Here is a 27,183-nt window from a genome sequence, read left to right as displayed (position 1 = left end):
AGCAATTGTCAGAGGGAAGAGCCATAATCCCCGGCTTTGATTCATAAAGTGGCTTGCAACGGGATTGCTGATTTGGGACAATTGCACATCTTTTCTTGAAATTTATGGTCATTCAGCCCGTACTGTTATGCAAAATTAGACCTCTGAGAAGCTTTATGAATAGATGAAGCACATAAGGAAAGACTGAGTGGTGAACAAGAAGGAACACTAGTTTTTTTTCGCATGGCTTCAATGGGAATGTATGGGAAAGGAAAAAAATGTATGAATGAACTGTAAAACCTTGAGTTTTTCTCACTGTCGGCCTAGCATTAAGTGGAAAGAATGAATAACTTCAGTTGCCTTTGAAGATATAAAAAGCCTGATAACATCACTGCAGAGTTTGTTCTAACCTGCTTGAACCCAGATGGCCTGTGTTTATCTATACTGGCTGTGATCCCTTACCGTGTCCAAGTGTTGCATGCATTAAACTCTTCCAGCAGCCTGACGAGAGCACAGCAGGCCAGAGTCACTGAGGCAAGCAGTCAGGCGAGGGGGAAACATTACACCATTACACTCACCTGTTCCACAGCCATGGTGACTTATCTCATGAATAAATCACACTACCAAGGTCCGGACAACTCAGACACTGCACCTCTTCTCCTTTGGCAGACGTCTGCATCCCTATCCATCTTTCTCTCCCTGTTACTTCTTTTTCTCTCTCTCTCTCTCTCTACTTTCTCTCTCTTCCTTCCCTGCAGTCTTGTTTCTTACACCTTTCGCTCTAGCTGGCCGCCCGACAGTGCTCACTTTATTTATCACGCGATTGTGACACTTTTGGATAAAGCTCCACACCCGCACTGATTGAACTCTGCTTGTGAGAGCTGGGAAGCACAGATCATTCCCCTTTGGTTTCCAGTAAGTCATGGGATTGACAGCTCGGGACGGTCTGCCCAGAAGAGGCTGACTCTCTTCCTTTAAATCACTCGGAGAGGCGCTTCTGAAGGGTCCCTAACTCAGCGGTCATGCCAATATGCCAGAGCAACAGAAATACTGAAAGTTGAAAAATATAGAAGAGTGACAGATAGGAAAATCAAAAGAATAAAGGTGTGTGGCGGTTTGCATTTGAGCTTTTTTATCTTTGATGTGAAAACCATGCTCTTCCTTGGTATGACATATCTAGGCGCACAGAGGCAGAATAGCAAGTAGTGATTCCACAGATGTAACAATGCGGCATTGTTCTCACATTGACCCTAAGTAAAACAATCCCCTGCATAGCTCCGTCGTCTGCTGCTGACGGCAGCCCTGCAGTATGTGAGCTTAGGCCCGCGGAGGCAGGCGGATACAGAGCTTTTTGTGTTGAGTAATGCTGATATTCCTTCAAGGGGGGATAGTTGCTTAACACACTGTGCAGAATCTGGCACGGCGTCTTCTTTGGCCTACTAAACTCTGCTCAACACTATGTAAAAACTCCCCAATGGCTGTTAGACAGGGAGGAGACAGGGGGGTGGAGAGAAGGAGGAGGAGAGATAGTCGGAAGAGAAAGAAGAGAGGGGTGGAGGCAGGAAGGAGAAATGGAGGACTAGCAGCCAGATGAGGATTGGGATGGATTTAGGGATAGATGAGAGCTGACTGAAGGGATTGGAGAGGGTGAAGAGAGGATGGAGGGAGCACTAGCAGGGGGATAGATTCAGTTATGGAGGGTTAGAGAGAGGAATACAGGGGTGGGCCACAGAGCGGTAGTTTAGAAGTGAAGACAGTCCAATGTATGGGCAGAAAAAACCACTTAGGCCATGAGGAATGTGTTATTTCCTGTCAAAACACAATGCTCGCGCTGCTCTGTGGAGATATGTTCGTTATATTGTCATTTACTGCTTTGACAAAGTGCAGTTGTTCAGTAAAGATGATGAGTCAGTGCCTGAAGTACACTATCAGCCCACTTCAAAGTATACACTTGCAGCAAAATAATGTTGTGACAAATTAGATTTCATCCAGGGCCACAACAAAGTGACTAAACGACAAAATGCCTCCAGGTAAGAATGCATTCGTCAGGAGTGAGCTGCGTGCCAAATCAGAGGTAGAAGGCTCTGAAGGACGCGCCACAAAGGTGGATGTCTCAGACACTCCACCCTCGCAGACGAGAGCTGCGGTGCAGACAGGCCGTCCTTGCCAAGTTGTAAACCAAGAAAAGTTGGTGGGCATAGTGTTCATTATCGATTTTCTACTGATTATTTCCCAGATTTTTCTCTAAAATATTAGAAAATAGTGAAAAATGGCAAGGTTATGTATTGTTTTGTCAGTCTTAAACTAAAAGATGTTGAGTTTTATATGATACAAAATAGACAAAAGTTGGAAATCGCCATCTTTGAGAGGCAGAAAGCAACATTTTCTGCCATTTTTGCATTGAAAAGAACCTATGGTTACTCATATATACGATTAATAAATTATAGAAATTTTTGTGGGTTATTTATTTATGTTGATTAGTCGAGTAATCGTTGCATTAATTACGAGTCAGTTGCACTCAAACACAGTGAAAATAGGACAGTTTACAGTATAAGTCGGAGGTTTAAGGTGATTTCAGGTGTTGATAAAGCTTTGTATTTCCTGTGTAACATTTGTGGTGCAAATATTTGTATACAATTCATTTTCAAATATGCACAAGATGTGAGATTGATATTTTCATCCTGCTCTTTTCCCTCCTCATTTAAAAAAAAAAAACCCCAAACATTCTTGTTGGTTTGATTGCCTGCTGCTGAACGACCTTTTCTCAAACACATCCAGAAGTTCACATCCATCAAAATCTCATTTACAGCTTGCCGTGCAATTACGGAATTGCTGGATAATGTACCATTTCAAAGCCATTTTGTTTTTCACACAATAATGTGTTTTTTCCCCCCAGTTGTCATATAGACAAAGAGCTGGATACCTGAGTTACTTTGTGCCTCATTTAAATGGTGTCTGCAGAGTCCAAACATTTGAGCAATAATCAAAAGGAAAAAGAGCCAAATAGGTGTTGAATTATTCTGGATTACAAGCGTGGTATGTCCTTTATTTAAGCATTTAAACATGAGTGTCACCACCTTCCTCCTGCTACTGCTTGTACACCTGATTTTCCTGGCTTTGTTATAGACGGATTGCAGCCTGGGTTGGTTAGGATCCCTGTGCGGAATCCCTGGATATGTTTTTCAGATGTACGTCATAAAATAACCCTATAAACTACTACAAACCCACCGTTTTCCATTCCCTCGCTGATTTGTTATAGCCGTGTCTCAAGCCTTCCTGCCACAACAGCGGCTGGTGTTTAGTGCCAGTATTTAGTCTGGCAATTGTCAGAGACGCTTCAGTGACTTTATTCCTTGGGGGCCAAAAGTGACATTCCAGACCCTGTGCAACTACTTTGCATGTGAAAGAAAAATGAATATTCAAAAGAGGAACAGGATGTGTCTTCTCTCCTGTGCATATTTCTATACATATCAGCATTTGTGTGGGCTTTTGTCTTTTCATCTTTCATTTTAACTACAACTTCAACTAAAGGTACATTTGTTTGGACAAATAAAATGATAACAACAAAAATAGCTCATAAGAGTTTAATTTAAGAGCTGATATCTAGCCATTTTCCATGGGTTTCTTGATAATGATTTTGACTATTATCAAGAAAACCATGGAAAATGGCTAGATATCAGCTCTTAAATTAAATTTATGAGCTATTTTTGTTGTCATCACTATATTTTTATAAACAAATGTATCTTTAGTTGTACCAGGCATTAAAATGAACAAGAAAATGAAGAAAAAGATGGTCTAATAATCATTTTATATATGTACATATATATATGCTTCTACATTTTATGTGTCTTTTCTAGCTTTATTATGATTATCTGTTTGTTTTTCTTCTTTTGGTGTAAATTAATCCACCTGTGAGTGTGTTTCCTCGTGGGTATCCAACATTTACAGGCAGCGTCTGAAAAGTGAATTTCTCCACATTATCATACAGTATGTTCACACATCAAGGTGCAGAATAATGATGATAATTCACAAAGCATCGACAGGTACATAGTATAATTAAATCATGTGAAAGAATAGATTCAGTTCTGGCACACTATCACCACTGACTTTATTAAAGAGATGTGTCATGGATCTTTGTGTGGCATAAGCTTAATATTCAAGCCACAGGCTACACCGGCCAATCACAAGGAGAGCCAAATTTAAAACACTTGAAACAATTGCCAGCTTAATAAAAGATGAAAAACAACCTTCGAGGCATACTTCACCCTTAAAGTGACCATTTCTATGTCAATAATTCACCCAGTGCTACGTTGACTCCTTGAAGAAAACTTTTACTCCTTGATGGATTGAAGTAAAAGGGCGCTGCCGTTAACAACTACATCAAAACTCCCATTTACAAACTCTCACACAACCCGTGCACTATAATCCAAGTCTCATTTATCCAGTTATATGCTCGGTACTTCCCAAACACATGTTTTTGCTAAAATCATAAAGTTTAAAACACTTCCACAACTATCATCTTATGTTTGCACAGACACGCTACTCATGTGGACTCACACTGACTCGCCCTGCAGCTGAAATGAGTCAAACTATGTATGTCAAAATCAATAGAATACAAAATAAATTGGGAAAAAGACATTGAGTAAGTCAGCGAATTGTCTAATATTTCACTGTTTTCTACATATTTACTTAATAGCAATAGATTCTGTTGAAATTCACAATTCTTGCATGATTTTCTTCTTTAAGTTTATGTAGATTTTTAGAGTTTTGATATAGGACTTCGACTGGTTATTGTCTGATGTGACTTCCCCCTAAACCCTGTTAGAACTTCTCTTGTTGATAACAATTGCTTATTTATTCTCTTGGCCATCTAATCTTCTAAACATGTGGTTCTTTTTCTTTTTTATTCCTATCTTAATTGATATTCTATGAATTTAGACACACATTATTTGACTCATTATCTCCGCCGAGGAAGATGTGTTTTTGGTGCAGTTTGTCCGTCCATAAGCAGGATAATATAAAAACTTCTGGCCTGATTTTCATGAAACTTAATAGAGAGCAAACAAAATTGCATATTTTTGTCGGCCAACCCAGAAGTAAATAATCTCTATGGCAAACACACGTTTCTGATGCTTATGCATTTTGGATATTCTTCACAAATTATGAAAAAACTTCAAAATTCACTAGTGATGGTATTTACTAATGTATTTTATGTCGTACAACAAAACATGAATATCTCTTAAGCTGTCAACAACAGACTTTACCCATTCAAATCCTGATTGGGTTTTAGAGGTTAGACCCCAGGGCGTTAAAATGCTAACTTACTTCATGGTTTAAGAACTCATTACTGTGGCGCCGTATGGAGGAGTACCATTCTAGTTTTAAGAATGTTTTCTTTTATCAGTAATCAATGTGGTATTGGTCTCTGGATTCTGCTGTTTTGCTTCTCTTTTAAGTTCATGTTGCAGCCTGTGGCTCTAGTATAAAATGTTGTTATTGTGAACTTGATGCCTGATGAAAGTCTGTGATTGAACCATTGCATCTCCAATAAACGGTTGGCCTGCATGCACTGAGCAATACCTGCTTGCAGCCATCTCTGCTGTGTAAAATCCAGTTTGAGTCTGCTATTTGTAAAAGCAAAGATACCATGGCTCAGTTATGCAAACATTACGTAGTGCTTTAAACATATGGCTGTGGGCACACAGTCAAACGCACACTGAAGTCAGTGTCAGGCAGTAACTCATACACCAGGCTGTTGGGGACCTTTGAGCCTCTTTGCCGCTCCTGCACCAATTACAGCCTTATTTATGAATTTGAGCACAGTTGACCTTCTGGAAGAGGAGACGTAAATTTGTTTGTCTGGAGAACGGCGTAACAAATGGCATTCTGGGACTGCTCAAGCTTTCCCTCTATCAATCTGTCCCCTGTCTCTCTCTCTCTCTCTCTCTCTCTCTCTGTCTCTCTCTCTCTCTTCTTGGCATTCTCCACACTTCAGCAATAACTCTCATCAACTGGTCAGCCGGTCAGCTATCTAGTCAGTCATTTAGAAATGGCAGCCAGCCAACAAGTTGCTCTTTCTGGACTGCCAGACAAAGGCCAGTGAACCTAGAACTAACACGTAGCATATGGTATGTTTGAGACCAGACTTAAGATGTATTTTTTAAAGCGGAGAGACTCAGAGTTGTGTGTTTGTTATTCAGCCTCGCTCCCACTTTCTCCATGCAGCCTATGAGAACATTTCAGGGCAGGATGCCAGCTCATGTGCGTGACTGGATTGGTAGACATTTGTCTCAGTGAGAGGCGGGTCACGCTGCAAAAAAAAAAAAGAACTTGCCCCGCTCTCTCCTCATGGTCCACAGTCCTCTGTTTGTGCTTACACTTCCTGTGAAAAAAACACAACTGACTCCTGAAGAATGTGCCCAATTAGAGATGAAAAGTTGGACTTGGAGAGGGAGAGGGGCGTCCGCTGCTCTCTTTCTAATATCTGCTGTTGTTTTACATAGTATTGAAGCTTACAGTAAGGGTCCTCTGGTGACGGAGGGCTTTTTAGGCAGAATAATGGTCAAAAACATGACATTGAAATAATGTGATTGATGGAACAGAATACATTTACTCTACACGTTTTACATTGGTTGCCATTTTTAACCAGTTCAGATCACATTTGTGCTAAAATGATAATAAAAACGTTGATTAAAAGAATATTATCGAATATTAACTCCCAAAACAAAGCTCAAAATGGTGATATTCCTTAAAAAATCACTTTATTCTACATGTGTCATTTAAAACATTGTAGTTTAAATTAGGGGTGTGCCATATCGTATCGTTCACGATAATACCGGTATATTTTTTTTATGGGTAAAAAAAAATGCATATCACGATATTGGCAACATGCCCTACTTCTTGACAAAGTGGCGTAAGGATTTCCTATTAATTACCTAGACCTTGGCGGCCCGCCAGAGTCTCTTGTGCTGCTCTAACGTCACATTTCAAGCTACTGAAAGTATATTTACACTATTCATAACATAAAGTTATTTTGCGTTGTGTCTCTGCTCAGCAGTGTCTGTCACCCGTCAGTCAGTCTAAACCCCGACCCACCTCTCAGTCCTCCTCCGAGACATGCGCACGCATTCACACACACGCACTGAATATACCGAGCTGCCCTCCCACTGCGCTTCAAAACAAGCACCTACCTGTCTGTAATGTATCAGTCCCGTTCCCTCTCTCTCTCTCTGTGCGTCTGCGTGTGCGTGAGCCGATCTAAATACTGTCAACCTGTCCTGTCAGAGGTCCAAACGGCCCAAACACACTGTTGCATTGTGCCGTTCGTTAGCCGCGAGCTAAAATTAGCTAACAATTAAAGTTGTTTTAATCACAAAAAGCTACTATTAGTTCCTGTCGCTTCACAAATGCAGCTTTCAAAATAAGAGCACAGAATCCACCACAGAAATTACAAGAAGACTGTCAAAATAAGATGCCTTAAATAAAACATAGAAGAACCTTTATTCTCCTTTACAATAATTAATTAAAATAGGCAATGATGTGTTTGTGAGGTGTTTGCTCACATTTAGCTCTCAAAGTGGACGAGATTGATCACATTGTACTATAAAATGTACAAAATTTTCTCCCAGGGGGCCCCCAGACCCCCTAGAAGGTTATTTTTTATTATTATTCGCCAATACTCAAGTAAGTAATTTTTTTGTGTTTGGCAACTGTTGAGATTTGCAATTTACACTACATTTAGATTTATGACTGATTTTTATTTTGTTGTACAATTTTTATTTATTTATATGGACTACAAAATAATTTTCTATATATTTTTCAGTATTTTTGATATCGTCAAGAATATCGTTATCGCGATAATACTCTGAAATATCGTGATAATCTTTTAGGGCCATATCGCCCACCCCTAGTTTAAATTACCAAATACTGTTAAAAACATTAAATTATGCAGATTTACATGATTCTGCAGAGACGAACGGTCACATGACAAATATTCACTTATAATTGGGCATTAGAGCATGGCTGTTTACACAGACCAGAGAGGAGAGGACAGGAGAGGTTGCAAGTTGAGGTTGTGAAAATGTAAATAGTTTAATATATATAACATGTGGAGACTCAAATTTTGTTTTCAATATTCATGATTCTTCTGGGCACTTCTTTTTGTAAAGATATATCGCATTATAACTGTGAGATTCTGCACAAAATGTATTTTTGATCTGCAGGTCTATATATTGCAGTGAAATACAAGACCCCAATGACTTCTTTTTTTTAAAGAGCACAAAAATTGCATTTATTATGAGAATTTCCTTCTTTCTCTGTCTTGCATCACTGTAAAAAACATATTTGAGTGTTTGACTCTTGGCTAGAAAGAAAAGGAAGGAATTTAAAGGCATCACCTTGTGAAATTTTCACTCCTTTCATAAATTTCATAGACTTAATGATTAATGGGTTAATAAAATAAATTACATTTGCCACATCTGTCAGCTGAAAATTGAGGGGTTTGGTTAAATGAGTTGCCTGGGGACCAATCTGTAACCATTATATCTCTGTGGGTCATATCCTCTGTATATCAGCTGGTCTGGTTTGCGTGCCAGCTCAGGTTTAGTTAGAGACAAACTTTAGAACATTCTGTCTTTCCACACTCTCCATCATCCTCTGTCCATCTCCTGGTTGCTGCTTGGGCTTTAAAAACAGTGTCTCTGTCCTCCCACTTTCTTTCTCCATCCATCCTGCAGTCTCCACTCCCACACCGGTTAGCTTGCAAACAGACCCAGCTGGCCATAATGATGACAAATCAGCCCAAATATTTATGTCCATCGAGTTTCACTTTGGCTCTGCCCACAACTCGCTCTCTGCTTTTTTTGCACTGTGGCCGCCACCTCGGTTGCAGCCAAACCGTCGTAATCGCTCTCCACTAACACACTTCAGCCCCGGTTATGTCACCTAAACACCAGTTGACCTTTAATGTCTGTAGAGTACTAAGTTTATGGTTGGCTCAGGAGCGGTATAAACATGGACGGTGTGCTTGTGTAGATTTCTGTTTGGGCCTGATGACCAACCTGTTCAGTAAATGTTGTATCTTCTAATGGGAAATGTGTGTTTGTCCCAGGTCCTACTCACTTTGCAAAAGCTAAACAAGAATCTGATTTGAAGGAGGACCTCCATGGTAAGAGTTAGCAGCTCCAAGTTAAATGTTGAAGAGGCAGTTCTTTACCGCTTGAATTTATAACTGTAAGAATTCCTGTCACTGGTAATTTCAAATCAAAGACCTTAAATTGTTAAATGCATGGCATGAATTAAATATTGATCAAAGGGAAAGAGATTAAAAACACATCCCATATATTTATTTTATATAATACATCAGCTCAGTATTTACGCTATATTCATCAAATGTCATTCAATGATTTAACTCACAGAAACAACAGCCTCGGCTCAAAGCAACATTTTTAACCGTCCTGTGTTTTTAATTTTTAGTGATGCATCATTGCAACTTTTCCTCCTGGTACCAATTAGTGAATTCAACTCAGGCTATTCGCCAATAACAGTGCTTTTTATTTTATTTTTAATCTGTATAGCTGCATGAGAAATTATTGGAATTGTTGTCATTCAAGGTAACATGAGGTGTGGTTGCTTTGACTGAAGGTAACTGATTGTAGAAACATGGAGTTTTATCATTATTAAGAACCATACATGATGTGCCTTGTTAATAATGAGAGGAGTGAATGCACCTTGTTCTTAATATTAATTTACATTTGCATTTTATTTCTATATTTCTGCAAGAAACATAATTTAATAGGAATCAATCCCATCATGGTCAATACTCAATCCTCTTGCTAAGAACCATAACAGCGCTTTAAATCATTTTATATGCTTTATGTTATGTTTGTTAGGTGTTGATTGGGACATAAAAAGGTGGTTTCAAGCTTTCTGTAAACAAGAAGGGTGGTGGTTGTAGGACTTTTAGGAAATAATACAACAATTTTCTTAGACTTTTGACTTTCTAACATCCCATTTAGAGGAACCACATGGTCCTGAGAACTAAACAGATTGTAAACCCTTCACCACTTTACAGCTCTCATTGTCAAGTATAGAGGCATTAAAATATGATACCTTCCACTCGATAAAAGCCTTTTTGAAAAAAAAAAAGAAAAAAGAAGCTGTTTTCTAGGTCATACGCTTGCATTGTTGTTCCTTGCACATATTTATTTTTAGTCTTCTAAACTGTGGTGATTCGTGACTAATTATTGATCCCATAGTACTTCTCCAGATGAGAGTACCAATTAAATTCATACAAAGAAATGTAAATAAACGAAACACCTAAAAAGAAAGAAAAAGGTTTGTTCTAAAAAAAACGAAACACTGTAATTCCAATTCCACCCTTGTGTTATCTCCGGATGCCACATTTACAACAGCTAATAACACAGGAAATAATATAACTTGACTGTAACACAAACTGCGACCATAAACGCACCATTTCAAATTGATTTCTCATAGTAAAATGATGCATTCTAGACCCAATACTATTTTGCCATTATGTCACCCGCTTGCAGCTAGAACAGATGACTCAGTGTTTTTAAACAGTGACGCTACATAAAACACGCCTTGTTTACCTCCATAGCTCTTGTCTTCTGTCAGATAATATGTATGCATCCTATCTCTCCCCCCTCTGGGTAAGATATGGCCTCTATTTTAACTCTTGGGCTGTGTATCCATACACACAGGTCCTGACACGGAAGACAGCATCCCGCTCTTATCTGCCCCAAAGAGAAAGAGGGGACGAAAGTGAGCCTGTGGGGGAGAAAAGAGGGAGGGAGAAAGGGAGTTGGGGAGTAAGGCAGGGGGAGAAAGAGCCCCATCCTCCTGCTTTGAGAGATACTGGAGATGGACCAATCAGCATGTTTAAAATTAGCCCGCTGCGTCATTGTCCACAGCAGTGTTGGCTTACCACTGTCCCAGATCCCAGGGCTTTTTTTTTTTAGTTTTACCGAGGAAGAAGGCCCTCAGGCGAGTGGAAGCCCAGAGAGAATAAGACGATAAAAAAAATGACTCCTGTTGTTTTCATTCACTCTTTTCTACTATATACTCTCCTTCCTCTTCTCTGTTTTGGCTTCAACTCTTTTATTCCAGTAACTAGGGCTGGGCAATATGGACCAAAAGTCATAGCCTGATATATTTAGGCTGAATATCGATATACGATATATGTCCCGATATTTTTATCACAAAGTGAGAGCAAATGTTCAGTTAAAGCCAAAACCAAATATGACATGTCACAAGTAGTTTTATTGAAACTTTATTTACTTTATTTTAGTGAACATAAATACTGTATAGCAACAGGAGTACTTTTTTAATAAAAAAATGTAATCAAAGCTCTATAAAGTACAAATTTAAATAAAAAAAGCCTATGAAGTAAAATAGGCTTCATCTATCTTTTTCTGAAATAAATATATTTATATGAGAAAAGAATAACGAACATTACAAAATAACTAAATATGACAAACCCTTGTAAGGGCAACATTTCTATATAAAGAAATAATTTTTTTTAACTATATCGATATATGCGATATGGTCTAAGTCCATATCACATTTAAAAATATATCGATTTATTTTTTTATGTCGATATATCGCCCTGCCCTATCTGTAACTACATCTCCATTCCCTTTTACTTTCTTCCTACTCCCTCCATACCCCAAATACAGACAGTTTCCCTATCTGGATACATTTAGCTGTAAAATCATCAGTGTTGCATTCCCTTGTGAGTTGGAAAATGTTTTGCTATTCACTCCTCTGGCTATGGGTTTACCTCGTCGGGCGTAGACAAAGAGAGGAAGCACGAGGCATAAAAAAACAGGCAACAGCTCTCTTCCCTCTGTCTCTCAGCGTCCCTCCCTCTACTCTCAGCCTACATGTTTAAGGGCTAAAGGTTTGGAAGCAGCTATCCAGGATGGAGGGGGGATTTGTGTTCCTCCTGCGCTTAGAGGCTGATGTGAATGTGGCCGACCGCAGAGCTTGCTGTTAGTTCTGGCAGTTCGGAAGGGATGCCTCTGGGACTGTGCTCGCCTTTAAGAGTCTTTGCAGAGACTTTGCCAGCATGAATTAATGGAGGATGAGCTGAGAGGCTTTTTTCTTCAATTTAAGGAGACTGCTTGTCATTTTTTGTGGCAGGTTTTCTTGTGTGTGTGTCTTTGCGACTCATTGAACACACAAATACAGGAAAACAGAGAGGGAAAATGCACACACGCACACACATGCTTGCGCTGGCACACATGTGCCCCCTCCTGCACGCTGACAGCTGATCCCGAGTAGTGGCGTCCAGGCCGTGGGGGTTTGGTCTGGGTTGGGTTGGTTTACTGATATTGACAGCGTGGCCTTGTCTGGCCTGTTGCCAGTGTTGTGCTAGCTCTCGCTGGCTGCTCTGGCCTCCTATAAATCAGGGCCAATTACCATGGTGGTGCACAGCCGCCTCTCCTCCAGTCGCAGCCCTGCCCTGCAGAGTGCAGGGAGGCAGGGAAGACACAGCCCTGCTTTCATTCCAATTAGTGCTACAGTTCTCCTCCTCTCTGTTTGGCAAACATTGTGTTCTCACATAGTATGTCTTCACATGTTTGAAACAAGAAAAGAACCACCTCATCTTAAAGTTTAATCAAACAAGGGAGAAACAACTTTCGAGGTGTGGTGATGCCTAGGGCTGGGTGATATGGACCAAAAGTAATATCCCGATATATTTAGGCTGAATATATCGATATACAATGTATATCCCGATATTTTTATCGCAAAGTGAGAGCAAATGTTCAGTCAAAGCCAAATATGACATGTCACAAGTAGTTTTATTGAAACCGTTTATTTAAGTGAACATAAATACTGTATAACAATAGGAGTACCTTTTTAAAAAAAATCAAAGCTCCATAAAGTGCACATTTAAATAAAAATAAAAAATCTTAAATTAAATAGCCTATGAAATGAAATGGGCCAATCTTTTTCTGAAATAAATATATTTTTATGAGAAAAGAATAACGAACATTACAAAAGAAGTAAATATGACAAACCTTAGTAAGGGCAGCATTTATATATTATTCAAAGTCCTCCTTTTGAATGTTTTGGTCTCAGTTTGACCAAAAACCTCTTTTATATAAACTCAGTAATGCTGGCCCAACCCTAGAAGATATATGTGCTGATTTTGGGTCCAGTTCCCCCCTCCTGGGAATCATGGGGGTGTTAACGATTTGATGCTGGTCTGAACAGATTATCTGCCCAAATGATCCTGCAGTGGGTTTTACAGACACAATCTTAATGTTACTGACTGGATCAGAGTCTCTGGGGTCTCCCCGATTATGAGTTGTAATTGAAATCCTTTGGTGTGAAAGAAACAGTGATGGAATATTAAGCAGAAACCAGCAATAGGTCAAAGGACTAACAAAAATGACTTCATCTACTGTTCTTTTTTCACTTTTTATGCCTCCATGCTGGTGACAAATATGGCTGGAGGTATTATTTAGTTGTCTCTCCACCTGTCTGTCCGTCTTTCCCTCCCATTCTCATGAATGTGATATCTCAGGGACACTTTGTGGGATTTTTTTCTTCTAAAAAAAACATCCAGTTCATCCACAGATGAACTGATTAGATTTAGGAAGTCAAAGGTCAAGGTCATTGTGACCTCACAAAACACATTTTTCCCATAACTCAATAATTCATACCTTTTATTATGACAAATCTTAACACAAATGTCTAATAGGATAAAATTAAGTCTTGACATTTTATACCTAAAGGTCAAAGGTCAAGTTCACTGCAACATCATGAACAGAAACACTCCTCTGGCCATTATTCAAGGCCAAATCTCAGGAAAAGAAAAGGAAATTGTGACCATATTTCACATTTGTTCACATCAGCAAATACCTTTTTATTCTTTATTATATACAGGTGCATCTCAATACATTAGAATGTCATGGAAAAGCCCACTTCCAGTAGTTCCAGTCAAATTGTCCCAACCCATAAATTAAATAAATTAAGACATGAAATGTTTCATTCTGTGTGTAATGGATCTCTATAATGTGTTATTTCTTGCTTTTTGAAATTAATTACTGACATAAATAAACTTCTATGATATTCTTATTTATTGAGATGCAGCTGTATATTACAGTTGTAAAGTGCATCTTGACTGGTTGAGCAGTTTTTTCAACGTGTTTTTTTTTTTTTTTTTTTCCCCTAAAAACCACGTTTGGTCATGCTGATTTTTGTTAGATCCTTCATGGGCTGGGAAACTGCTCGTACTTCTAAAATTAAATAAACATACAAAACCCACTGGGTGATGTGAAAAATGCACTGTAACAAAGCAGAAGACAGCTGTAGAAAAGTTGATATTTTGGAAACACATGTTTTTTACTAGGGCAGCAATAATGTGCAGTATAAAGTTTGCAATAGCACATGTACATACACATAAAGCACGCAGTGTAAAGATGCAGTATAAACAGTACGTGGACTTTTAAATAAGAATACACACAGCAGGTTCAGGTCTCCATATAACTGTCAGTGACAGAGAGGGCTCGCTGTGATCTGTATAAAAAATGTGGCTGTGTAATATACAGTACAGCGCAGCGTGCCCTCAGCCTATGTAACGTACGTTAGATTTATCATCCTCACTTAATACACTCATAAACATTCGCTGGCATGTCACGGAGGCTGTGAACCCCCCTGCACGGCTGGCTCGGTAAATTGGGCCTGTGTAAACCATTCTGCCCGTCTAAAATACAGTGCGGCAAATTGAAATCCCCAGTAAGCCTCTGTAGCAGCATGTCACAGCTGGGTAGGGAGGAGGGAGAATGGAGGTTTTTCTCATTTACCACCTGGAGGTTTTTGAAGTGTCATAACCAGCTATTCTCCCACACTCTCCTATCCCTCCCTTTAACTCCTTCTATCCTGCTTTTTTTCTTCTCTCCATCGCTCCCTTCTTCCCAATCCTCCATTCCCTCCCCTTTCTTGCTGAAATACCCTTTGTCAAGTGCTGTATTCAATCCTCATCATTCTGACACATAAGGCCTGTATTTATTATATATTTGAGAAGCGGGATCTTACAAGGCTGACAGGCTGAGGGTAAACAGCAGTCACGGAACCGTCCAGAACGAGAAACAAGCTCTGTTATTAGCCTCCAGTGAGGCGACCGGAGGAAGCCAAGAGAGAATTTGATTTTAAACAAAAAAAGAGGGAAACAGTTTTGCTTGGAATGCGTACTGTGTGCGCTTGTGGGTTGAAGTAACAGCCATGTACGCCTGCTAATTTATCTTTAACACGCTTGTACAAGTTCACAAACTGCCCCTAATGCATGTCCGTACATACATTACACATGTAGCTAGACTGACATGAATTAAAGAAGCTTTAAGCACATCATGCTGATCCAACTTTTGCATTCCTCAAGTGCACAAGAGCAGAAACTCCCTTTATGCATTCTGCCATGAACAAGAAAAACAAAACAAAAAATAAATCCACAAGTCCGACATTAAACCCACTCACCCTGTCCCACTATCAACCCAACAGTCTCCATTCCTCTGATATCTTGGACACCCACTCTTGTCTTCATCCCGGGGGACTCTTCCGGCCTTTCTCTTTCCCCTTGGATAACCTCACTCTCTGTCTTCTCGCCCAACACTGTAAGTAATGGGCTGGTTCTGACCCTCCATGCCTCATTGTGTAAGATTTCAGCTTCTGACCTTAAAAAATGAAAGCAAATCGATAGGGCGGGACACATGAATTCCAAAGCCCAGGATGCAAGCCAAGCCTGGAGCTCAGGGAGGAGGAGGAGGAGGAGAACGAGGAAGAGGAGGAGGAGGTGGTGGGCTGCGTGTATTACTGAAGGGCTAAAACAAAGAAAGAGAGGCTTTCAATTAACCTTCAGTGCTGACAGCAACTCTGTGTAGTGTCTCCTGTTTGTGCTGTGCGAATTTGTACGTGTCGCACAGTATGTTAAGTACTGTGTGTGTAATTTAAGCTACAGTGGACAGGGGGAAAATAAAATGAAGAGGCGGAGGGGAGGGGAGGGGGACGTAGGGTGAAAGCCTCAAAGTCGAGGCTTGAACTGCAGCTGTGCACATTCCAGTGACTTTGAGTGGGAGAAAATAACTCCCGTGGAGCACTCAAGAGATTAAGATTCTTCTATACTAGTGACACTGCATGAAAACGTGAGTGACTGGAAACTACTTCTGCTTTTTCTTTTCTTTCGAGGCTGCAAAACCAAGGCTAACAAAGCAGTGTGAGGAGGAGGGGGCAGAGTTGCGTTGAGCTGAGTTATAAGTAGACCTGACATTCAGACTTGAGTCAGAAAATGGTGACTTTAGAGTTGAACGTTGCTGCTAAAGATTTTAAGACAAACACATTAAACTCTCGAGTCAGACTTTTCTTTATTAGAAAGCAAGAGTGGAGCGAGATCAGGAAACAAGGGAGAGAGAGATGCAACAAAAGCTGGCCAGATTTGAACCAGGGATGCTGTGGTCCACAATTAACTTCTTAACACTGAAGCCACAGAGCGGTACTTAGCTCCCAAGTTTGGATTTGATGTGTAAGCACGTTTAACAGACTGGGGTTCCTTTGTGTTACTTGGCACGAAAAAACCTGAAACCCCAATAAGAGAAAACAGGTCCCATGAAGGTGATAATTGCTCTATAATGCGGAAATCACTTTAGTTTTTGGCCAAATTCAAAGCAATAATAAAATGCATTTGTGATAAATACTTAATACTTTTCCTTATCGATTGTATTAGCTTTAACACCAGCAATTTAAAATGGATTTCAGCCAATCAGAACCAAGCATTAAGACATAAACCAACGTGGTAATGATGTGATTTGAAGGAGGTATACTGCATTTATTTGTGGTATAGTAAACATCATATTGATTATAATACATTATATATATATATATTATGTGTGCTACCTGTTATTCTATAGTGTGGGTTAATGTACAGAGAACACCATAAACATATTCAGTATCAGTGAGAGCAACAACAACCTTTTGAATGAAATCAAACTGTTTTGTTGCTCAGATTTTCTGTATTATAACAGAATGTACTATAATTGTATATGGTTTTATTCTGTACCATTACTAATGTAACGTTATGGCTCAACAAGTTTGCATTAATAACATATTCCATCAACTGAGAATCTCTCTCGCTCATTAATTTACTTTCTAAACTCTTATTTCCAAACAAATTGATTAGCATAAGGAGCTTTTTTTTAGTGGTTTCGATACAAACCTTGCTTGGTGGTATAGCTGTAAAAAATAAATATCACAACAACAGGCCCTGCATAGACACGCATCATGTATTTTTAATTATTAGACCTATGCACAGAAAGGAGATAAATTATTTCAGTTTTATAAGAAACGATATAAACAGCTTAGAAAGCCAAATGTTCACACATCAAGCTGCCTTTATGGTCAGCATTCAGAGACTTCAGCCATTACCTTTTTCATCTTGACTTTTGACCTGACATGGACATGAACTACAGATTTGTCTTGAATTACTCAACCCTTTATTTGCCCCCAAAGGATTTAAACCAGCTCCGGTGACGGTTCACCAGCTCTTACGGCTTCCGTGTGAAAAAGGTGTTTTTGTGTCATCACGTGGCGTTTGTGTGGGTGTGTGTGCACAAACACAGACGTGTGTACAGTACGTGTGCGTCCAGGACAGCGAGTGGCTGCCCATCAGTTCCACTTAGCTCAGCGTGGTAATTGGCCGTCCATTGATGGACGTGGCTCCCTCTTCACGCTCCAGGGACCCCAGCTCTTTGTCTGAGGAGTGGGAGGCAACACGCTGGCATGGCACACACGCTTAAAATAGCGCATCAAATCAGCCATGCTTCGGCAGCCGCTGCTAACGTGTGGGGCGGATTGGAGGGCTAATGGTGTGTGTGTGTGCGTGTTTAACTCTGTGTGTGTGTGTGTGTGTCTACAGCATGGTATGGGGTCTTTGGGTTCTCTCTGGGGAGGATAAGGGGTTAAGATGGTTAACTTGAGCTGGTGGTGGTATTTAGTCATGTCCCCTTCTCTCCCTGGCCATTTTTTTCTCTTTTCTCTGTTTCATCCATCACTCACTTACTTTATTGCAGTGTGCATCGTCTCTTTCTCTCTTCCCTCACTCTCTTCTGCTGTTTCTCTCCCTCTCTCTCTCTCTCTCGCTCTCTTTCCGCTCATGCCCACAGGGCCCTGCTTCTCTCTTCCTGTCACTATGTGCAGTGTCCCTGCAATAGAGATATAAATGGGCTGTGAGCAGGGGGCCCTGACTCCTACACCATAAATCTACACTAACAGCACAACAGGCACATGAGTTGAGCAGGGGAGTAGAGAGAGAGAGAAAAAGAGAAAGAGAAAAAGACAGGATTGCATATCTAAAATACATTTAAGAAGATAGAGATTATCTCTCTAAAAAAAAGACGTTCACATTGAAATGTTTATGAAACAGGCTGGAGAGGATTACTGCGTCGAGATATCACACCCTTGGAGGTGTAAATTGTTTTACAGTGTAATGGAATTGCTTTGGAGCGTATGAATAGTAAGCAGGAAGTTGCCATCATTTAAAACTGTTGTAAGCTGCTGCAAGCCTTATGAACCCTCATTTCAGAGCGACTCCTTGGTGAAATGTTTACTTAAAATAAGAAATGTAGAAATGTTTGCACTTTCGACTCCAGGCTCATGTCTTGGAAAAAAAAACAACCCTGCAGACTGACAGAGAATTTTATATGCAATTTACTGCAATATACTGTACAAAGGTGGAAGAAGTGACGACGTGTCCTCTCATCTGAAAAGCTTTTTTTTTTTTTTTACTTTTTTGTCATTGTGCAGACCTGCATTTCTCCTCATTTCTCGCAATGTATTCTTATTATTTGAGGCTGAGGTTACGTGTTTATTTTCATGACATTTTGCGCATTAATATGTGCTGTTGTGTTGAATGTTTTCATCTCCGATCGACCCCGATGTGATCTCCTCTCGGTCCTGCAGTCGCCCTGAATTGTCTGCTCTCATAATTGCCCTGACATTGAACTGGTAGTGCCTCCTGTTTCTTCAAAAGATATATTTTTCACACTTTCTTCTGCTGTTGCAGGAATTTTTATTTATTTCACATCACACCACCTCTCGATGCGTTTAACTCTTTCGGCCCATGTCTCCTTTAGCTGCTTGTGTTAAATCTCTCCTCTTTTCTCTTCTCTTTTCCCAGCAGCCCTATGCTCCACCCCCTCATCCCATGGCTCCTCCCAGCCCTAGCACCAACAGCTGTAGCCAGGGAGGGGCGGAGCAGCTGAGTAAGACCAACCTGTACATCCGAGGCCTGCCACCTGGGACCACCGACCAGGACCTCATCAAACTCTGCCAACCGTGAGTTCAGTTAAATACAGAGCTTCCACCGTCACACTTGTCAATGCCACTATAGGGTGTAATTGGCCGTGCTGTATGTATTTAGCAGTACATAGAGTACACTATGCCTCTATATATTTCCTTTAGCTCCATAATAAAGCCTCCATAAATGCAATTTAATTTATTTCATCTGGAACTTTGTGTTTTCATACTAAGCTTTCTAGATATTCTATGTTAATGTTACAGTTTACTCAGTTGGAATGGTTATATTGTATATAATCATTATGATAGGAAGCATTTAAGTTTATATGAAAAATATGTTTCACATTAAGGGAAAACTTTCATGTGCGTGTGCTGCGGTCCAGGTTTTCATAATATATAGAGAATGTTGTACCTGGATAAAAGGGGGAAACAATTTGCATTTGGAGCTTTTTCTTTCTTTTTTCTTTTCTTTTTTCTTTTTTCCATAGTATCAGTCAGCTCACCAACTGGCTATTTTTTCTTCTATAAAATCTAGACTATGTCTGGAGAATCAGGTCCAGACATTGTTCGGAGTTGCCCTTTCACAGAATGTCAGACACATTCTCACCAACTGGGAACTTAACTGTTTGGCTAATGTGAAGGTTGGCACCTGGTTAGAGCTTGCAGGAGGCAGGACATGAAGCAGGTCACATAGCTGGTTCATAATTTGGTTTCTTGTTTTTCCTTGAGATATTGAGAGACGTTCCCAAATCTCAACATGTCCTAAATTAGATATTTTCATTGCCGTCTTTGTGTAAATTGTCCTTTTCCTTCACTGTCAGATGTTTGTATTCTTCCGGTGTGCAGGCTGCAAGATTGAAACAAAATCACATCACACATTTACCAACACACTCGCTTTGAATTCTTTGGCACATGAGCTCAGCTGGACATTACACAGACTTTGTGCTCGGGAGCTGGCAGGGTGAAGTCCATTAGATGTCTGGTCCAAACAATTTAGACATTTGCATTCCCTCATACAGCTCCTCAATTAAATGTCTACATACATTTGAGGTTGCAGTGCAAATGTGTGAAAAAAGTTTAAGCCTGTTGTTATAATCAGTCAGTTGTTTTTCTCAACCAAACAACTACTCTCCCTTTCTTCTTTTGACAGAAAATGATCACAGAGTGCAGCTATGTGTTCGAGAAACCTCATAGACATGTTCACGCATCTGTGTATATTTCTAATAAAATATTGTACTACTAATAGACACATACTTTGAACTCACAGTTCATCTATTGCTTTGTGGGCACAAATGACATATCATCTTGGCCTCTTAAATGCCAAACTGATCAAACTAAAAAGTTCAGATCTGAGAAGAAAATTACAGGCATGAAAAAAGATCTATGTACAATGCCTCGCACACCCCATTAAACTGCTACCAACTGAGTATATTTTAGGGACACACACAAAGGTACTCATAAAGCTCTGCCAAATGTTCCTGATAGAGACAACACACACACACTGAAACACACACACCTGCCTGCACACAGCTCAATAAGGCCTAATAAAGCTTAGATTGGACCACCTCCCCCAGGAATCACAGACCAAGACCTCATCAAGCTGTAACACACAGTCACAGGGGCTTTCTTTCTCTGTGTGTCTTCGTCTCACACACACACACACACACACACACACTGACACACACACACACACACACACTCTCTCTCACACACACACACACACACTGACACACACAAGCAGCTTTGTTCGGCTCCATTAGGCCCTTTCACTTCTAAAATGGCGAAAAGGGGGTCAAGATCATTAATGGAGACAAGGCCAGTAGATTGTGAAATACAGGCCATGAGCGAGTCTGTCTGGTTGCATAACCTTTTCTTGGCCATATTTCCAGAAATGTCCTGGTCAAATGCAGCCAATTATTCAATGATCCTTTGGAGACGAGAACATGCTGTCCAGTGTATTTGGTAATGCTCCCGGTAGCCGTGTCATAAGTCATGCATTTATTCTTGATACTGACCCATCAAAATTCCATTAGCCTGAGAGGCGGCACGATAAGATTTGGAAAAGCACTCAGCATTTTGACATTGCATATCTCTCGCTTAGCTCTTGCATTCACCCAGTCGTACAGATTTGGACAGTTTCAATTTCATTTCTAATTCTATATGATCTTGAATATTTTGAGCATAACTATTCGGAAGGGCAAACCATGTCGGAGCTTATGTAAAACACCCCGCTTCTGTGCATGTTTGTGACTGTAGATTTGCATTCTAATATATATTTTTTCGCCTGTATGTTATGGAAAGCCACCGACTGTCTGTTATCAGCCTTGCTGTCCTCTAGTGGCTGTCCTCTTGTTCCACAGCTCCTCTCTCCCATCCTTTCCTCTGTGTGTATCGCCTGCCTAAGAGCCCCCAAGGTTGCCCGAGGTGTGCTGTGCCAGTGAAAATCCAATGCCACTGAAACTTTAATTAGCCAGACTGTGTTTCAGTGGCAGGCGGGTGGCAGCATTCGAGAAAAGGTCATGCGACTGTTCTGCAGTCTGCAGCACCCTGGGTCCCCCTCAGGTTTTTCCCCTGATGCCCAGTCCTCCTCCAGCACCCAGCTCCTCCCCTCCTGGCCCCCAGCCCCGTCAGCTCTCCCTGATGCCTCGGTTTGTTGTGTCACACATTGGAAAAAACAGCTCTTGCCACCCTGGTTCACCGCTGTCTGTAAAGCAAAACATGCTGCTGCCAAATTGACAAATTCTTGACTACGGGCCATGTCGTAGCTGCTGATTGGAGGCTGTTGCTCACCGCCTGAGAGATGCAAGAAAAATACTGTGGTTGCAACCCCGTCCTTGTGAGCTCTAACATTGCCAAGATCCTGTCACAGTTTCAGTAACCCTCATCAAGACTCTTAAAATACAGAAATGCAGAAGTTTAAATCTATACATTTTAACAAATCAAATCTGTTCGTTAATTTAGGCTAATTTAGTCAGTGTTTATTCAATGTCAGAAGGTTTGTAGAAAGTCAAATGCCAGATTTGAACTGTTATGTTTTCAAGGTTCGGAATATGCTTGAATTTGAATATACTCCTTAAAAATTGATTGATTTTCAACAGAATTTAGTGTTTCATCCACTCAATCACTCATGTAAACCAAAAATCTTTTAATATTTGAAATATTTTCTTGCATTCCCTCATCATTCATAGCCACATAGTCAAGTCAAGTCAAGCCAAAGTTTAGTTTTAGAGCACACCAAACACCAAAGTGCTGTACACAATAAAGTCATACACAAATATAGTAATAAATAAATAAAAAACAAACAATGAAAACAAGGTTGATCCTTTACTCTGAAAATGAGCAAATATTAAATAATTACGAACAAAACATACAAAGGTAAAATAAGCAGCTGGCATAATAAACTAAATCACCATATACAATGATTGCTCTGCGATAAATAATTCTCAAAATGTTTCTCTATTTTTCTTAATTGCATGTATAGTAACAATTTCAATGCGATCATCAAGTTTTTGAGAGTCTGGGAAGTTTTGGTTAAGGTACCCTGAAATTTTAAAAAGCTGTATTTTGTATCTTCTGATTACTCACCTAAAAATGAATCTCTACCATTGAAGAGACTACTTTTAAAGCAATATGGTGATGCTGACGTTTGCATGAAGTCTGCAGATGTGAGCTCATGTCATTGTTAATACAGACTGATTCAGTTGGCTCCCATCCCCAGCCTTATGCACCATGGTAACAGAGCCTTAAATTGCACACACACAAACATGCAGGCAACAACAACTGAATATGTGATTATTTTCGTTACCAGGGCCAAGATATCTTTGTGGCCAGCCACCTCCTTCAACCTCCCTGTGGTCACTGGGCGCTAAAGTAAAGAGTGAAGCACACCAAAGTTCTCACAGTGGTTGGAGTTACATGCCGAGAGCTGTTGAACGAGTAATTAAATGGATTCGGGTGGGTGCTTAATCTCTGTTTTATTCAGCTGGCTGGATGTGGGGTTCTCCGCAGCCGTCAGCCTGATATATGGGTGCAGAGGAGAGGCCAAAGGAGTGGAGTGGGGATTTGTTGGCTAAACACCCAGATAGTGAGAGGCCTTCCCACTTGCCTGGCTGGCTGTATGAGTGGAGGGATGGATGGATGGATGGATAGAACAGCCGTTACTGTGAGAAAAATTCCTTGGCCTAACCAGCCAGGTTGAGGCACTGGGCCAGCCCTAAGCCCAACACCAACCCAATCCAACCCAAAGATCAGTGCAGCCAGCATATCCAGCCAACACAGCCCCCAAACACTTTAGGGCAGAACAGACTTTATAACCTGAATCACCAGCCAGCTATTAGGCAGCACCCACATTTTTCTTGTTTGCAATCCACCACCCAGGAGAGGCATAGAGAGGATGGAAGCAGGTTGTTGGATGAGAGGTTGAAAGGAAGAACGAGAGGGATTTCTTTTTTTTTTCTTTACGAGAACCCACACCTGGAATAACAGGGACAAAACAGTTCACATTTTCTCTGCCAGCAGCTTGGATTCATAACTCAAACTGCCAAGAAGGCAAAGGACCCTAGAGGTCCCTAAACCCCCCCAACTCCTTGCTCCCCCTCTTCTTCCTCTTCAATGCTACCTCCTTCTCATCTGCTTCCTCCCTCTCCTTCTCCTTCTGGTTCTCCTCACCCAATTTCAGTCATGGCCGAGCCACAGCTGCGCTCCTCATTCGCTCTGGCTTTCGCTTCCATGCCACGGTCTGATCAAACGAACAGAGTGAGCCAAATCAAGAGCTAATCACCGCCGATTGCCCAAATAACCTTTCCCGTGTGTGCTGAGGGAATGGTGGACGGGGAGCTGGAGGAGGAGGAGGGGAAGGAGGAGGAGGGGAGGGGAGGAGAGGAGAGCAGGGAGGTATGCTAAATAGAGGAGGTGAGTGGGAAGAGAAAGGAGGGGTGACCCTGGGACCACCTGTTTTTATGGAGCCGAGGCCCGGGCACTCAGCAGCGCCACATTATCCCTAATGACTCTCTGAGGTCCAGTGTTGACATTAGCTGCCTAGCTATCAAAGCCGGCCTGTCCCATGGCTCTGTTTCAGAAAAACTGACAGAGAGAAAAAGAATTATGAGCAAAAATGCTCCAGTCCTCTTTCAGAGTCCCAAATTTTCCATCACCCAGCCACTTCACTGCCAGCAGCACAACCGCATTACACGAATGCATCAGCAAGAATAATCTGCCCATTTTAGCTTATTGCAAACATGTTGGGATTTCTGTACATATATGTAGGCTAAAAATGAAAAATCATTGCAAAAATCAAGATAGAAAGTAAATGTAATATTCATCAAACTAATCTCCCACTACCATTGAGGTTGACTGTTTTAAGGGTACTGAAAACTGTTTGCTTGTAGGGTGTATTTACACCAACACTATTGCATCTCAGACTCTGGTTGGTTTGGGTTACTGTGTCTTTATTATGCAATCCAAAAATAGATTTTAGAGCAAAGCTATCGGCATTATTGCACCCCAAAACCTGAGCATGCTCATGGGCGGGACCTACGCTGAAATATATGATGAGTATGACATGTCTCTATTGGCCAGTCTGAGGTTGGAGTCATCCACTGAGTGTAAACAGGAAAAGGACGTTTTGACGGCCATCTTTCAACTGAGGTCCCACCAACAAGATTCAGCTAAACTCCAAACAAAATGTTTGAATTTTCAAACAAAATGTTTTGACTGCAATATGACATTTTTAATCACAAGTTTATTTTACTTGCAGCACAACATTTCCAAATTGCGGTGTTGATAGTTTTGCTCTCAAATCTTTTTTTTGATTGCATAATAAAAACACAAAAGTAACCACAAATTAGAGCAGGTCTGAATTCAAGGAAGTCTATTGTCATTACCAGAACATGTGGGGGGAGCAAAGATAGAAAAGAATAGAACACTTGAAATACAAAACTGAGCCCAAAGAATAAGGCCCTGAAATAAACACAAACAAACACTAGTCATTGCAATAAAAAGACAATACATAGTGTGAGAGAGGTAGTGTGTGTGCTGGGAAACACCATAAATGAATTGCACATGGCCGATGGTTCACATGAGTAGTCACACTCGGGTGTGGACCAGAACAACTACACCAAGACCCATTGAAGAGGTGGTCTTGGTTCCGTCCCAAACTAACTATAAATCAGTTATTTTGCAGCGGAAATGTGATCCCACCTCGATCCGACCCAGCTACCAGATGTACTGTAGTAGCTTATATCGGGGTTGAAGCAGCTAGTTGGAGAATCAAATAGCAATAGATTCTTTAAGAAGCTGTCTAGTCCAGAACACAGGACCTTCCTCCTCCCATCCCAGACCAATAAGCAGAGCGATCATTCTCACATTTAGTGTAACAAACTCAACTGATTATACATATAATATAGGTGTAACACACACACACACACACACACACACACACACACACACTGTTTGTTTATAGCTGAGAACATCTCTGGACACACCCAGGCAAAAGAGAAACAATCACACACTGCATGTCAGCATGGTTGCTCTTCAATAACCAAATAATAAAGCTCCTTATCATAAAGGTGTCTTCATTATGTGTTTATGTTACAAAGGAATATCTGTAATATTATCAGATTTTCAGATTGTCTCTATTGATTTCAGCCTCAAAATTCCCAGTCTTGATATAAACCATGTGTTTTTTATTCTCTCTCAATCCTGTATCTCTCTTTTACGTAATATGTCTGTCCACCTGTCTGTCTGTAATCCCTGTCCCGTTCCCTCCTCACCTCGACACACCCTGCTCTCGTCCAACCATGTTGTCGAGTTGTGCGTCATTCAGGGCATAAAGAGATAGCAGTGCTTAACCTCTGAAAAGCAGCGAGACAGCCACAGGAATGCCCAAACTAAACTCTCCTCCTACAGCTCCAGCTTCACGCTGAGTAGAAGCATCTGCTGTTCCTGGAACCAGAACTCTACATACCCACTTTTTTCTACGTGTGAACGCCTTTCTCGTTCTCACTGCCCCCCTTTTCCTTTCTTATCCTCAGTTACTCTCTCTGTGTTTCCTTTCTCCCTCTCTTTCATCTGCTCCCTCGCATCTCTTCATTATGCTAATCTCTCCACTTCTCTGCTCCGGCAGAAGTGACATAGTCAGTTCAGTGGCTGGGCCAAACTGACTTAAACGCAACGCCTTTTTTCCTCCCCAAACATCGATTCCAGAGCGAGGGCGAGCAGAGAAGCTGATTTGGCCTTAGGCTGGTTTTCTGAATTATTTATCCCCCCATTACTGTATACATGACATGTAGACAGTTTGCCTATTTAGAGGCTGGAAAGAACTTCTCGTCCACTTTTCCACGGAGCTGACTCTTATAACAGTTATAACTTGGACAATAATTATCCCGAACAGCATGTTTAGTTGCTTTGCCTATTAAGTATGACTTCAGGGCTTATACACACAAAATACACACACACAGTCTTTTTAAAACAGTCAAGTTTTCGTAGCACTTGGCTGTATTTTCCTTCAGGTACTATTACCAAAAACCATACTAACACCCCCACACACACATACACACACACACCCCAGCCCCCCTCCCAGTGTGCTTTGCATTTTATCTGACTCCTGTACAGCGGAGGATGCTTTTTAAGCTCCAACAGAAGCGACAGTAGAGTTTCCGGCACAGAAAGACTGATTGACGTTTGGGACAAAACCTGAGATCTCTGGACTCTGACTTTAACTCACTAAAACCCTCCCTCCTCCTCCTCTTCCCCCCATTTATCTCTGCTGACTTTCCTCTTTCATTTGAAGTAGTATCTAGAAAGCAGAAGCAGCACCAGCACAGATGAGATGTGTTCATTTGTGCGTGTCAGACAGCAGTGCATGGCATGAGGGTTTGACAGGTTGGACACTTC

The 27,183-nt window shown here is 40.8% G+C and overlaps 1 protein-coding gene across 2 annotated transcripts in view; it reads left to right on the top strand.

Annotated features, from left to right (window-relative positions):
• rbms3 (RNA binding motif, single stranded interacting protein) overlaps positions 1–27,183 on the top strand; it is a 340,839-nt gene that overhangs the window by 131,854 nt on the left and 181,802 nt on the right. For both annotated transcript variants that reach the window (XM_059350713.1, XM_059350712.1), the window contains one exon: positions 19,172–19,329. In XM_059350713.1, coding sequence (XP_059206696.1) covers positions 19,172–19,329 — 158 coding nt within the window. The remainder of the gene's footprint in view (positions 1–19,171; positions 19,330–27,183) is intronic.

Source organism: Centropristis striata, chromosome 14, assembly GCF_030273125.1.
Source record: "Centropristis striata isolate RG_2023a ecotype Rhode Island chromosome 14, C.striata_1.0, whole genome shotgun sequence".
Taxonomy (NCBI): Eukaryota; Metazoa; Chordata; class Actinopteri; order Perciformes; family Serranidae; genus Centropristis; species Centropristis striata.
Note: the sequence above shows the minus strand (reverse complement) of the source record. Positions and strands in the feature narration are given on the sequence as shown.